The sequence below is a fragment of the Periophthalmus magnuspinnatus genome, chromosome 23 (genome assembly GCF_009829125.3).
Source record: "Periophthalmus magnuspinnatus isolate fPerMag1 chromosome 23, fPerMag1.2.pri, whole genome shotgun sequence".
In the NCBI taxonomy this organism is placed as follows: Eukaryota; Metazoa; Chordata; class Actinopteri; order Gobiiformes; family Gobiidae; genus Periophthalmus; species Periophthalmus magnuspinnatus.
Window position 1 is genome coordinate 14,663,996 of NC_047148.1, and position 16,351 is coordinate 14,680,346.

General features: G+C 38.4%; 1 protein-coding gene across 1 annotated transcript in view; it reads right to left on the reverse strand.

The window, feature by feature from the left end:
* The window catches only part of LOC117392231 (thyrotropin-releasing hormone-degrading ectoenzyme-like), a 131,609-nt gene that overhangs the window by 42,548 nt on the left and 72,710 nt on the right, over positions 1–16,351 (reverse strand). Inside the window, exon 5 of the mRNA XM_033990263.2 lies at positions 12,643–12,797. Within this exon, the coding sequence (XP_033846154.1) occupies positions 12,643–12,797 (155 nt within the window). The remainder of the gene's footprint in view (positions 1–12,642; positions 12,798–16,351) is intronic.

Genomic DNA, 16,351 nt, shown 5'->3' on the forward strand with positions numbered 1-16,351 from the left:
ACGGGCCACACAGACAGACGGAGATTTTTAGTAAGCTGCTGTAAAGCCACCAGAATACTGGGATAGAAAACACTCAGAAAAACAGGTCTGCTCACTGACCCCAAGTGAAAACTGAATTCAGATATTTATTCAGAAAAAAGGTAAACTGAGAAGCAATAAAACTGTGTTCTTTTATGGTTTCATTTCTGTGGCTTTCTCCACTTTCACTTCACTGAAGGAGTAACATTAGCAGCAGTACAGGCAGGAATGTATTTTATTAAAACAATTCAATTCAAGTGCAACAAATACGCTCCACCAGAAAAGTTCCATCGTGCACCTTAAAATGCAGATCAAATGCATAGAAATAGTTTGCTGATCACCAGTGTGGAAACTGCTTTGTCAAAACACAATAATGGCATTTTTAGAAGCTACAGCAGACATTAAAGTTATTATTTGTTTTTGAAGCAGTCGGTAAGTCCAAAATAAAACCTAGTCCTTGTTTCTTTGTTGGTTTGGGCCCATGCAGCCCTATAGTCTCTCTTACTCTGTTGTGTTTCCATTCATTTGTCTGTTAGTCCCTAGAACAAAGCCATCTCTGCCTTTGATCATCTTCTTTTCCTCCCTCCCTTTGTCTGACCCTCTCTAATAAATATTCATCCTCTGGTACACACGACTGAATCTGATTTCTAACATGGTTTGAATGGCCGATATGGACTTGGTCTTTGTTCTTATTTGGGCCATAGAATTTTCTATATATTGCAAAAATAAAAATGTCTTTCATGAATTAGGAAATAGAAGATAATAGCAACAGTGGACACAAACTCTCAGACCTCCTGCTTAATTAATTGTGGTGTTTCTGCAGTAGAGGAGGGAGAGAGGGAAATTCACCATGGCCACCAGCCAACTGCTCCAATAGTTTGCAACTTAATTTCGAATACAGAGCAAGGCCTTCTGAATTACACTTATAGGAAGGTTAGGAGAGGATGTACTATGGGACCTGCTTCAGCAAAGGTTTACAGACTGTGGACAAGAAGCAGTCTTAAACTCTGAGTAAATATAAACTGCACTGATAGATGGACAGCAAAACATATCCTGTGGTTTATGGTTACTCTTAGGGCAAGGTTTAGACTTTTGGTGCCAGTATTATAGAGGGAGAAGTGATTGTTAATCTGGGAAATATCAGCTTAGTAACACATGTGCTCACATTTGAACGTTCACCATATTAAAATCAGGACTTAACTAGGACTGAAAATCTGAAACTGAACCTGGATTAAACAGAACTCTCATGACTACAACACCACAAAGTCCACATCAAACTGGGCTCAAATTTGGATCACATAAACTGGCAAGAACGAGTCTTGGAAATCCAAATAATTTTTTAATTAATTTTTAATAGTTTTAGTTTTTTAGCAACTATTTCACATTTATTGACCGAAAATTACATTGTATTTTCTGTCAAACCAAAACAATCTAACTGAAAATTACGCCGTATACGAATGTTAGCATTATTTTGTGGTGTTTAAATTGTACAACAAAGTATGAGACATGAAAAACCGCCTCTTACAGCTGAAAACCTTTGATTTATGCCAGCACAGCTCAGTGTGCACACTTTGAAGCTTTCTGTCAATTAAAAGAAACAAAGGCACCACAATGAGAGAACAGCAGCCCACAGGCTCAGTGGACTGACTGAGACTGAGCAGATACCATAGGTGTTTCCTCTATAATTATGTTACAATAATGTTCTTTAAGATCAAATAACATTTTAAACTCCCAAGTACACATACATTATACACAGAGGTGGGTAGAGTTAGAGTTTTGCCAAAAAAAATGTACTCAAGTAACAGTAACATCACTTCAGTAGTCATTTCTTGGAGGAAACTACTAATCAGGTAAGTGCAATTATAAGAGTAACTGAATGCAACAACTAGTTAATGATTTCAAGTTTCTTATGTAAAGATAAAACCTTAAATAATAAACACACAAGAGAAAAAGTAAAATAAGCAAACCCTACCTGAAAGAGCAGCGGGAGAAGCCTCCATGTTTAAATCATCGTCAACATAAAGATTTGTCAAATATAGACTTGCTCACAGTGGGACGAGTAACCAAACATACTCCTACTTCAAACTAAATATTACTCAAGTAGGAGTAAACGTATGTATCCAAGAAGTACATGTGAGTATTTCCCACATCTGATTATAAGTAACTTGCATAAAAGATGGCAAAAGTGCATTAGACAGACTGCTGTGTACTATGTGTATGATAAATGACATTGTTCAAGTTAAAATGCTGAATATCATGAGTTTCCACAATATGAAACTCTATGCAGCACTGTGATCTCTTCTAACTACAATATATGCGTAAAGATATGAGCTGATTGTATGTCCAGTCTGTGTATTTCTTTAGACAGTTTAAAGTCAGTTATTCAGTACATTTAGAAATACTGATTATAGTCGTTTAAGTGCAAAAGTGAACAAGGTTATGAGAGGAGCGCAGATTACCAAAGCAGGTGTCTCCAGTCTAACTTTGTGCACTAATAAATGGATAATAGTTTATGTTTTGTAGGCATTATACTGTGTCCTTACTATTACATTTGTGCTTTTCGAAGTCTAACGCAATCATTTAAATGCACAGCTCCCCATGATGTTGAAATTAATTTGGTTTTTCGAATAGTACTGGCGATTTGACTCCTACTATACCATGCTGCACGCACGCCCACATGGATTTCTCCTAATTATTTACTATGCTTAGCGAAGGCCAGTTTTCTGTGCGTTTTCATAAATAATGCCAAATGAGTGGTTTTTCATAAATATGGATTCCTGTGCACATTTCACTTATAGGAGAGTTAAACTGCGACATACGGACACAGCGTCACAGTGCCTCCCTTATAGGATTTACATGGTCACTCCTCACTTGATGCTGTTACACCGGAGGAGACACGCAGTAGCTGTTTGTTTATGGCCTTTTAATTAGCCTCAGACACGTACACAGCCAGGCACGCAGCTATTTTAAACTGTATTCTACTCACTCATTCATATCGACCACTCCTCCGTGTCCTTCAGCAGTGCAGCAGAGGAGGAGGAGGAGGAGGAGGAGGAGGCAGCAGGTACAAGCTAACACAAATTTTTCCTCATTTACTTTTTATTAGCGAGTTTAAGAGCTGCGTTTTTCAACTTCCTCTCGCCTCGCGTTTCAGACAGTAAGACTAATAGCAGACATTTGAGCAGACTTTTGAGAGTTCAAATGTCAACGGCAACTGGAAAAAAAGGCTAAATATGAGAAAAATAACTTGAGGCTGTTGGTGGGAGAAAACAGCAGTGCGAGATGTATAAACTACATAAAAGGTGTGGGGGAAAGATGTGCGAAACAGGTGGAGGGAGCCAACAATGAGATGATTAATGATGCCTTGTATTCAAATGAACTCTATGCAAACACTGGCTGCGGTAATAAATTATCCACTTTGAACCAAAAAAGACAGCCCCGCCTCACCCCAGCGTACACACACTGTATATAGGGAGCCTGTCATATATGCATTACTTTATATAAGGCACTAATGGGGTTATTTAGGTAAAAGACACATGAGGGGATTATGTTTCCAAGACTATTGGGTTTTAACATAAGGAATAACTTGAAGAATGGTAGATGTTTTGCAGGCTAGAGCTTGTTGGAACAGTAGTGAATGAAAAATGTTTTACTAGGGTCCCACAGCTGCCTTAGCTCATTAGCTTGTTAGTGGGTAGGTATTTATCACATCGTAGGGACTAAAATCTGTATGCACATTCACATCATCGTGTCTGACATCCTTTATGGAAGTCAGGGTTAAGTTTAGGGTTTAGGGTAAGTTTTACGCAAGTATGGTAAAGGTCAGGATCAAAAAGTTGTGTGTTTCGACAATGCTTTTTCTTTCAGTTTTTGATCGGATTATTCTGTCTCAAATATTGAATCCATTGGACGTATTTCTCAATAAGTGAATGTGGCTTTAATCTCTTTTCTATGTAATAACGCAGTAATTAATTTGATTTTGGGTGCCCTTCCTGATGTATCGCTTTCCAATTTCCCAGGCTTGTAAGTACCTGTGCAAGGATAAAGCTAAATTTACTTCAGAGCTTGAAATGTGGAATTATTTTGAACGTTTGCCCTTTCTGCTCTTATAGGTAAACATGGTCAAAACAAATACTACTTACTTACAAAAACACCAAATTTGTGCACTAATAAATGGATAATGGTTTATGTTTTATAGTCATCTCACTGCACCTCATCTAAGACTTGGCTCTTACTCAGTTTCTTGCGACCGAAGGAAAAAAGGTTGGAGACCCCTGTACTAAACCCCATAGGCATTACCATTTGTGCTCGATGAAGTCTAATGCAATCACTTGAATGCACAACTCCCCATGATGTTGAATTGAATTTGGCTTGAATACTAACCCTTCATACTGTCCACTTGACTCCTACTCTGAGATGCTGCTTGCACAATATCACACATATCCAATTAGAAAAACAGAATGAGCATGAGCACTTGATTGAAAGTACTCTCTGATCTGAATTGTCACTACCTACACCGCGCTCCAAATTATTATGCAAAGTGCCACAAAGGTACATTGTTTTGTTTTCCAGTGAAACTCATGGATGGGATTGTGTCTCAGGGCTCTTTGGGTCAGTGAAATCAATCTCAGACACTTAGTAAGTCCAATTAAAGAAAGACGTTCCACATTAAGCAGACCATCATTTTCGAACAATATGGGAAAGAAAAAGGATCTCTCTAATGTTGAAAACCGTGAAATAGTTGAAGGCATGAAAATCTTAGATATTTCACGAAAACGTACGCGTGATCATCGTACTATTAAGAGATTTGTAGCTGATTCAGAGTACCCATAGATTCGTGCAGATAAAGGCACAATGAGGAAGGTTTCTGCCAGGGAAATATTTCGGATTAAGAGAGCAGCTGCTAAATTGCCTTTCCAAAGCAGCAAACAGGTATTTGAAGCTGCTGGTGTCTCTGGAGCTCCACAAACATCAAGGTGTAGGATCCTCCAGAGTTATGCATAAAACCTCTACTCAGCCACCCTTAACCAATGTTCACAAGCAGAAATGGCTCAAATGGGCCCAGAAATACATAAAGACTAATTTTCAAACAGTCTTGTTGATGAGTGCCATGCAACTCTGGATGCTCCATAGTGGTGGATGGTTGGTGGACGGCCATCATGTCCCAACAAGGCTGCGATGTCAGCAAGGAGGTGGTGGAGTCATGTTTTGGGCCAGAGTCATAGGGAGGGAGATGGTCAGTTAATTTAGGGTCTCTGAGGTGTGAAAATGACCTCTGACCACATTCTTCCATGGTACAAATAGAAGAACCGTGCTTTCCGTAGCAAAATCATCTTCATGCATGACAATCCACCATCTCATGCTGCAAGGAATACCTCTGCATCATTGGCTGTTATGGGCATAAAAGAAGAGTAACTCATGGTGTGGCCCCCATCCTCCCCTGACCTCAACCCTATTGAGAACCTTTGGAGCATCCTCAAGTGAAAGATTTATGAGGACGAGAGGCAGTTCACATCCAAACAGCAGCACTGGGAGACATCCTGCACAGAAATTTAAGCAGAAACTCTCCACAAACTCACAAGTTCAATGGATGCAAGAATTGTGAAGCTCCTATTAAATAAAGGGTCCTATGTTAAAATGTAACTTGACCTGTTTTAATTGAAATAGCTTTTGATTTCAGTAATATGCTAATGCTTAGAATTGAAAAATAAACAAATGCCCATTTTCAGTTCTTTGCAACAGTAACATGGTTTGAAACTCTGCTGTGCATAATAATTTGGAACAGCACATTTTAAGTTTTTATTTTTGAAAAAATACTATTATCATTGGGAGGTTTGTTCAATAACATTCAAATTTTATTCTAAAAGTTGATGACTTGAAAATTATGATGACTGTCATTAAAATCAGAGAAAAATATCATTTGCATAAAAATGTGGAAGTGGAAGTTTGGATTTGAGTGTAAACCCCAGTACTGGGGCAGCCAATCATTAATCAGTGCTAATGCAGCCTCTGCAGCTCAGTGAGTGAATTCTGGGGGTCCTGAGCATTGCAGCATGGCCTGTCCACATACTGAGAAAAACTTTTATGCATGTTCTATATGTAGGTTTATGTAGTGTTCCTTTAAAACAGTAAGAGCACAGGCTACATATATATCCATGTAAGACTAGACCAGTGTATCACTGTAGCATGTGTTGGTGTCACGGTGGCATTACAGCAATAGAGAATAAATGGTGATTATAGACTTTGCAGAGCTGCTGGAGGTAATAAGCAGCTCAGTGTATTCTTGTGAACATATGTGTGCCGGAAGGCCGTGCTCTGGTGCAGCCCTCAGCACACATCACCAACGTCCTCGTGCATATGGTCGAATTAACGTGAACGAGAGAGATCAGCAGACGAACAGCGCAAATCTGCTTGGCTTGAATCTCATCCCAATGTTTTCTTTGTCTCTTTTAATTAACCGACAGCTGATAGGAACAAACTAAAAGCCTTTCCTGGCAGATACGCTCCTCTCCCCCCAGTGTCTGTATGCGTGCAAAGCTAATTTGGGGGGATTTCAGGAGAACAAGATGTACCGCAGCATCAGATTGGGTGAGGTGTATTTTGAATCTAGTTGACCTGCTGACAGGAGGACAGCCGTCATTTCGTTTCACTATAATGGTTTAGGGCTCACAGTGAGAGGTAGTGAGAGGCAGTGAGAGGCAGCGGGGAGACAGTGTACAGATTCAGATTCTGCACATACTCCTCCCACAAAACAAGAGACGCATTCGGAGGACAGAGGGTTAATTGGTAGCTTACTAAATTGCCTCTAGGTGTGAAGGGAGTGCTGTCATCAACTTCCAGCCCGCCGTGCACTCCGCAACCCTGAACAGCAACATGGCCAGACCAATTACCTCTAGCCTTGCCAATTTGGAATATAAAAATGTGAATTAAGTTTAAATAATGCACCATAAGCCAGAAAGAGACTTCAAAAGACAAAACTATACACTTTCTTTTCGAAGAATATTTAGAAAAATCTACTGCAGGGGTTGAAGTGGAAATTGGAAAGTGCAGAACAGATGTAATTTACAGCAGTCTGGAATAGTTTTGATCAACATATATTTCATCAGCTATAAACAGTGAAAATGTGAACAAGTTCTATGCATTATATGTGCATTGTATATTTTTATTTTTCTCTGAGATTGCAAATAGGTCATTGTATTTTCTGTTTTTCCCCTCTAATCTCAACTCTAGTTCTCTGCATCTCCTACAAATAAACATTTACGTGTGCGCTCCCCCCTCGGTGCTGCTCGTCGGTTGCTTGAAGACATGTCTATATCATATTTATTTTTTTTTTTATTTTGTACTCAAAGTGCCAGAAAGCAGTAGTAGACCATTCTGACCCACTTTCTTCTTGGATGTTTAGTCGTGTATTCATCATTGCGACAAACGGTGTATCCAACTAATACAAGTATCTGATTGATAATTTAGCTGGATTCTTGCAAATTCAGCTAAGTAGGTGTGTGAAGTAGTCTGTGGCCTCTCTTGAAACTGCTCTGTTCTGTGCTTGTTGTGAATGGCTGTTGTGCTGAACATCTGTGTTTGTGTCGGCTGATGGGAACACATCAGGTTGTCTGCTGCTGTTTGAGTCCACATGCTCCATCTGTTCCCCGGAGAACAACAACAGCAGCCCAAACCTGCTTATATAACATCGACACGCACATCATGTTTCACTCTTCAAAACTTGTTCAATCACACTTTTGGCAGTGCTGTTTAATGCATAGTTTAATTACAGGAGGAGGAGGTGCTTATTACTTGTCCTAGCTTTGTATGTTATTATGTTGTCTGGGTAATTCACGTTTGCGTTTTACACGTAAACTACTTAATATTAAAATCAATTATATATTGAATTTACTGTGGGCAGTAACCTACTTTAAATTCAAAATGGCAGTGTTTCCTTCCCGTGGGTTTAATCATTGTCACAACATCAGTAAGTAAAATAAGTCAAAATTTGCATTATAGATTTATGTAAAAATAAAGCAATCAATTTAATATGGCAAAAACAAAACACCCATCCATATTTGTTTTCAAACCTGTGACAGAAATGCATGCTTTCAGTACGGCTAAAGGTTGAAATCTTGATTTCACTTGATTTTGTTACAAAGGAAAAAAGTTCAAGTTCGAAAAGCAACTATTGGAGTGTGTCTGTGACAGGTAAATAGCTTTGGGGTGTAATTGAGTGCAAAGTTAAACAAAAAACCTTACTTCATCAATTTCCTTTCTTCTTGGAGCTAAAGAAAAAGAGAGATAAAGCCAAAGAAAATGTGTAGAGACCCAAAACAAGGCAAAAACTTGTATTATTTGTCTTGGCTGGGCAATCTCACTATGAAGCTTGTTATTCAGTGGCTCTTGGCTGTAGAGCTGCTTTGGCCTGAAGACAGCTTAGATCCACAGAGGAGTAAGTGTCTGAGGCCACGTCCTGAAGGAGATGAAACAGAGACGCTGCGCTGTTGCCAATAGCACAAAGATATTTACAATGAACATCCTCTGTTTCATTGGTAATGATCCCAACCAGAGGCATGCATTTCTCACAGCAGCAACAGCTCATTTGCCAAGTTAACGCTGTAGACCGCCTCTCATTATGTAGATAGTGTTGACATACCAACCTCTGAAATGCCAGTGTGCAGATCTGGTGCCTCCAAAGCACACTGTTCCACACTGTACTGATAATCAAGGGCCTACTCATGTTTCTGTAGATATGTTCATGAATGTTTGCTGCTTGCACAATCTTTGGGCGCATTTCTTTTCTTTCGGATTCTGTTTGGAAATATTGGGAAATTTCATTTTGTCTTCCATTATTAAAGGGGATTTGGCCGGGTACATCCTGAACAATTGTAAATCTTCAGATTCATTTCCTCAAGGCAGAAATATCTATAAGCGCCATGTTTTTGGATGGTAGGAGGAAGAACAATCCCAGAGTATTTAGCGGTGCATCATGATCACGCAGTACTTTAATTTACATGTATGACTTTAATTATTATGGTATTTATTTGAGCCATGTTTTACAAATACTTTTACTTTTCAGGCAAAACGTAGTGTAGTAGAAAGTATATGTAACTGTAGTGAAGTGTTTTTCAAGGTATTCTTCAACAGTAAAAACAAATGTAAATACTTATAATTGAACAAATGCATGATAGGTAAGTATAACGGCATACTGTTGAACATTCTGGGAAGAGCGATAACATCTCCATGGTGATGCAGTGTCGGATCCCCACCAAAAAAGCTTTATATAGTTCACCTTTAATCTGAAAGCTAAGCAGGTTTCACCAAATATAATGTGCATATAGGCACATTGTGACTAGTGGTGGAAGGTAATGAAGTAAAGGTTGTAAAGTACTGTACTTAAGCAGAATTTTTAGGTATCTGTGCTTTACTTAAGTACATTTTACAGTTGGTTCTTTTTACTTTGCTTCGCTTCATTTGAGAGCAGTATCTGTACTTTCTCCTCCAGTCCATTTTTGAACTGGACTGAAAGTAAAAACATCTTTTCATATGATTTGAAGGGCTATTTTTAACAGGTCCGTGGTAAAATCCTGACTAAGGTTTTCGAGTTCAAGCTTCGGCTTTGAGCAAACAAAAAACCCCACAAAATTCATAAGAAAAAAATTAAAATTGATTCATATTGGAGTAGTTTACATAAAGCTTGATTAAAATACTGTTTCATTGTACATCACTGTTACTGTGTGAGATGGAGGGTATGGAGGAGATGGAGAAGATAGATTTCCAAAGCCCACATCCCGTCCTAACCCCTTTGGTGAAGATGGATCATACAACAGCAAACTCCAATAACACTGCAGCCAGGGATATCTTGCCTGGTCAGGTGTGCTTTTCCATTTCGTACAAATAAGTAGGGGCACTGAGGGTTTAAAATTGCATCAAGTTCAAGTCACAATGGTTAAAATTGCAATATATTCCACACAATTCACCCCGCTGATAAATTGTTTAACTTGTAGGCACTACTTAACTTAAAGGAGGGTGAAGGAAAAGGAGCAAGAATCAAATTGACACTATCTAATAAAAGTGAAACAAGTTCAAATTGAATCTGGTTAAAATTGGTGCAATTTCAGCATTCTCACCTATTTATCCATTTCCACTCACTTTCCTTGTCAGCGTATCAATCCAAATGTATTTTCAGGCTGTTTTCTTATTCAGTGAACAGCTCCCTCTGCTCTGAATGCCCTTTGTGCTGGCGTAACCTCTAAACTGACTGAGTACTTTACATGTATTTGTGCTGCATTGTGTTTGTCGGCCTGTCACATGCTCAACATGCTATGGTGGGAACAGGATCACGTCTCGGCGTGTTTTCGCAGCTGAGCAGATCTGCGTCACACACACATACGCGGATCACAGACGTTTCCCTCGTAGCTGTTTTGACTGCTATCACATTCATTCAGGTTACAGGGGCAGAATCTGCATTGTTGTTTTTACAGTGTTTGGTCGACTGTCATGTAGCTGATTAAATAGCAAAACGCAGAGAAGTGACACTAAACGGACATTGTGCTTACTGGGTTTCTTGATTAAAGGTGCACTGTGTAACCTGCACTAAGCCACCTGCATATCTCTATGGACGTGTTATTGCTTTGCCTGGAATGTTTCACAGTAACACATTAAATATATGTGTCTATTTACAGGCAGTGGTGGATGAAGCACTCAGTTTTTATACTTAAGCAAAAGTACAGATACCAGGACAAAAAAATATTAAAGTAACCGTTTAAAAATGTGCTAAAGAGTAAAAAGTAAAAATATTCTGTAGAGATTTTGAGGCCTAATAAAGCTTCAAATGTCGTGATTTTAATTAAGATTTGTGCTGAATTTTGGTCAAAACAAACTATTGCTATAACTGTTTTTATTTGTATATTTTTGCTCAAATTCTGAACGTGTTAAAAATAAACCCATTTCAGCAGGTCTCAAACATTAATGAAAAGTAGAAAGTACATATACCTGCTCTCAGAGGTAGTGAAGTGGTATTTTTCAACAGTAAAAACGCACGTAAAGATCTGTAATTAAATAAATGGAAGATAAGTAAGTATAGCGGCATACTGCTGGACATTCTGGGAAAGGCATTAACATCTCCATGGAAACGCAGTAATGGACCCCCCGCTAGAAAACCTTTATACAATAGTTGACCTTCAATCTGAAAGATGGCATATTACAACAGTATATCTATGTATGTGACCAGTGGTGGAAGGTAATGAAGTAAAAGTAGTAAAGTACTTTTTAGGTATCTGTAGTTTACTTAAGTACATTTTACAGTGGATACTTTTTACTTTTACTTTACTACATTTCAGGTATCTGTACTTTCTACTCCACTACATTTTTTAACTGGACTGAAAAATAAAAAGTACTTTTCATATGACGTGAGGGGATATTTTTACCATGCCCGCGGTAACATCCTAACTAGTTTTCGACTTCAAACTTCACCTATAAGCAAAAAAACAACAAAAAAAAAAAAAAACGCAAAATGTATAAGAAAAATTCAGAAATTGAATCGTGTTGTTACTATCGACCAAAATATGTCTAATTTTTAATCAATATTTCTACATTTATCATTTTAATAAATTAACAACACTTGAGTGAAATACTTTTACTTTTTATTCTTAAAGTGCATTTTTAAACGAGTAATTTAATACTTTTACTTAAGTAGATTTTTTCATGTGATACTTTTACTTTTACTTGAGTAACATTTTACCTCTGTATCTGTACTTTTACTTAAGTAACAAAACTGAGATTTCATCAACCACTAATTGTGATTTAATGAACGTTCTTCTCTGTATCCCCAAAGATCTAATCAGGTTCTCAACATACTTTACTTACTTTGCAAAACTAATGATCTTTACTTCATTTTGACATGAATATGGTTTTGGAATTAAGTTGTTAAAACTCTGGAGGTCAATTATTTCCTGCAGTTCTGGGTTGTCACAGCGTGTCTTTTTCCTCAGTTAATTGGCTGATATTTGGCATTAGACCTTTTGATGGGATTATAAAAACAGTACATGAGGTCAGGTCATAACTGTTTTGTGAAATCTTGTGAAACAGCTTAACATCAGTTATCAAAGGAGACAAAAGGTTTAAAAGAAGAGCCCATAGTCAATTATCTGCAATGCTTCCCATGTCAAAAGTCAGAAACAAGAACAACTCCAACTAGAAGGCTTTTCTACTGTCTCATCTGATCGAATTTGGCTTGGATTGGATTGAACCACTACAAGTATTTCAAGTGCATTATTAAAATATACTGCAAAAATGTGCAAAATAACTAACAAAATTAATATATGCCTCAGATAAACCCAATAGCTGAATATAATGATAAGCGAGACATTAAACACAGATCCAAATTTCAGCTTTATCACAATTTATGTATACATGTTCTTGCTTTTAGATAGTAAATAATGTCATTTTCAAAACGTTCACACTCAACATGATTGGTTAAACCCAGCTGTCACTCATCCAGAGCATACGGCTGCTTTAAATAGAGAAATAGCGAATCACTATATGACTAAAATGGCAGATCGTTCCGGTAATGAGATTTCTATCACTGTATTGCCTAATCCTAGTCCATTCTTAACCTCTATTTCTCGTTGGTGTGTGTACCTGATGACAAATCTCATGGACCACCACCATGGTCAGCTCCATCTGATAAGACGACGAAGACACCTCCGCGTCCAGTAAGATCTTCTGCTCCACAAACACGTTCAGGCCCCAGTTCTCCATCGCCGCATAAGGATGTTTGGGCACAGCCAGCAAATCTGACAAGAAAAACAACAGAATTACATTGTAACTTTATAACTCATGTGTCTCATTAACACTCTCACTATGGGCCGTATCCAGCTGGAACTGTGCGTTTTAAATGAGGAGCGGGCAGGCAGACGGGATAGATGCTGGCAACTGAGCACATCCCATTTTGGGCTCAAATTAAACCCATGAGTCATCTTAACAACCTGCCAAAGGATCCTTTTATCCAACAACATGGAAATATGTTTCTGATGTAAATGACCACTGCTGTAGGAGGAGAGAGTGAGCAAAGAAAAACCAAAGGCCAAGTAAGTGCAAGTGTGCGTTACCTGAACATAAAGATCTATTAGAAAAGACAAGGGGTAATTAAAAGCCTGACTAAAGTAATGTCGCTTTGAAAATGGCAAGAAATTAAAGTAATCCATTATAGAAAGAACAATGGTTGTGCTTAAAGCAGTTTAGCGACACTGCAGCAAACTATTTACAGCAACTGGCAGCGAACAAGAAAGTCTGTGATTTGCCGTATTGCTGTAAGACAAACCATATAATATAAAAAATAAATAAATAAATAAAAATAAAAGTGCTAAAGACATTCAGAACTAACGCACTTTACAATGCCATTACAACTTTACATTTTATTTTATTTACTTTATTTGTTTAGTTAAAGGTACATATTCTCCACAAGGACACTTTTTATGCCATGTTGTGGACGACTAACAGCATTTCTTTAAGAGTAATTTTATTTGGGCATGTAAATTCGTTTTTCAGTGCAGTACAAACACGCTTTAACTTTTCTGAGACATATAGTCATCTATAGAATAAGTAGCCATGATTCTATAGGGGGTATAAGACCATATGGGGCGTTTTCCTTATTAAATTGACCGGTTCATGGGGAATGCGTTGAAAAATATATATACGCACAAACACAATAAGAACAGGGCAGTGCAGGTAATAGAGTTCATCAGAGAGAGGAGCTGTGCTGATTAGAGCAGAGGAGCAAATGAAAAGAAGCAGGTAAAGGTGAGAATGAAACCTGATTGTTTTATTGTGAAAAAAGAGCTATTTCCCAGAGTTAACGAGTTCAGAGCCTGATTTAAAATTGAAATTACCAAGTGGCATTTTGGAGACACACATTTTTATCACTGGTACAGCCTGACATAATAGATAATAATGCATTCACTTTTTAATCACCTTCATGGCACATGCTGTAAAAAAACAAAAACAAAAAACAACATAGAACCAAAGCGAGAAACCACAAACATGTAGTTGGAGTCTTTTCTGCTTCTTAAAACAAAGAGAACAAAACGCTGCAGGCACCACTTTAAACCTTTTGTTTCCCTGCAAACATAAAACACATACAAGCAGCTGCCAGTCTTACTTTTATACAGTGTTACAGTCAGACAGGTCCATGTTTGGAAAGTCTACTACAGGGTGAACAGTCTGTCATGCACTAAAACAGCACTGCAAATCAATAATTGGCATTGTCGATTGCATTTTAAATGAAAGGAAAAATACCTCTTTAAAAACCCAGTGACTGACGTTTAGTGGTAGGAGCCAAATGTCTGTATTAATCCAGGCTTTGTTTTGTAAGCACCAGGTCCAGGTCCCGTCATCAAACCAGCCTCCCTCTAAAACAGCTCCCTCCGGCACCTGTCAGTCACTCACGACCGTATGAACTTAATCAGCCTCAAGCAAATGTCAAGCTACGACTCCATTTGACCAGCGCTTAGCCTTTTATAACCGCAATGGGCTGTGCTATCACAAAGGCAGAAGCTGTGAGGATTTGTGCGGGTATTTTTAAGGTTATGTAGATATTTTTGTGCCAAATGGAAGTAGAAAGTGTCAATTATTGGCACAGCTGTTTGAAGTTGCACTTGAATTCAAGTTCACTACAGATGGGTTTCTGCGTTACCCTTATGTTCTTATCTGCACAGGTTAACTTTAACTTATCTTTCTCTTTGACAGCCCTGAGTTCACTAACACAAATCCACAGCTCAGTTGTATTATTGGTCTCTGTGATGTTTTTCTCCAGTCAAAAGCTGCATGTTCACATGGATACTGTGGTCTAGTTTAGATATCACATTATAACTCTTTTCCCAAATCACCTACAGCTTCAAATGGAGACCTGAAATAACTTTGGAGTACTCAAATTATAGTAATTTTAAAATCCAGTTTGCAACAGCCTCTGGCTCACTTGACATACCACTGTATTTGAGAGGTTCACATTTATTCCAGCTCTACTCATTTATTCTTAAGACAGAAACAGATGTTTATCTATGACACATTAGACAAGACAAGTTTATTTGTACAACACATTTCATACACAAAGTAATTCAAAGTGCTGTACAGAATAAGAAATACATTAAAATCACAATACAAACAAATCAAAACATAAAAAAATCATCATAAAATTAACATTAAAAGAGAAGAGTGCAGAATAAAAACCTTTCAGTCATGTGCACACTAAAGAGAACTGTTTTGAGCCTGGATTTAAACATTGACAAAGTAGAGGCCTGTCTCACATCTTCAGGAAGATTGTTCCAAGTTTTAGCTGCATAAAACTGAAACGCTGATTCTCCATGTTTAATCTTGATTGTAGGCAGCAGGAGGCCGGTCCCTGAAGTCCTCAGAGTGTGAGATGGTTCATATGGCACTAACAAATGGGAGATGTTCTTTGGTGCTGGTCCATGGAGAGACTTGTTCACATGCAGAGCTGCTTTAAAGTCTATTCTCTGAGCCACAGGAGCCAGAGACCTGAGTACAGGACTTATGTGCTCGTACTTCCTGGTTCTAGTCAGAACCCAAGCAGCAGTGTTCTGGATGTACTGCAGCTGTGTTAAGGCTCGTTTGGAGAGGCCAGTGAGCAGGCCGTTACAGTCGTCTAACCTACTGGAGACAAATGTATGGATAAGTCTCTCTAAGTCTCGTTTTGACGGTATTCCTTTGATTTTTGCAATGTTTTTAGATGGTAAAAAGCTGCAGATGTTATTGATTTGATGGGGCTGTTAAAGTTCAAGTCTAAGTCCATTATGACTCATAGATTCCTACCCTGATTTGAAGGTTTTAGAGACAGACTGGAGTTGACTAGTGACACTCACTGGAAAACGTTGTTTTGTATCCACACGCTGATCTGTTGGATACAGTGGCAGAGTGAATCCACTGGTCCATATTCTCCTGCTGCCAGTGAGACATAGATCTGAGTGTCATCTGCATAGTTGTGGTTGGACACATTATTGCTATGTATTAACTGGCCTAAAGGCAGCTGACTGACTCCTGTTGCAGCCCACAGGCAAGGGGTGTATGATCTGAGACACAGTTTCCAATTTCAACAAAGTACTTCCTGTCCTCTAGATGTGACTTGAACCAATTTTGGGCAGATGCCCACTCAGTCCTCTAGCCCCATGATCGAAGTGTCAAAAGCAGCACTCGAACCGGATCAAGACAGAGACTCAGTGTTCAGCCAGATGTTATTTGTCACCGTGATAAGAGCAGTCTCAGTGCTGTGGTGGAGTCTAAAACTGGAAAACATCAAAGGAGTTGTTCATTTGAGGGAAGTTAATAAGCTGCT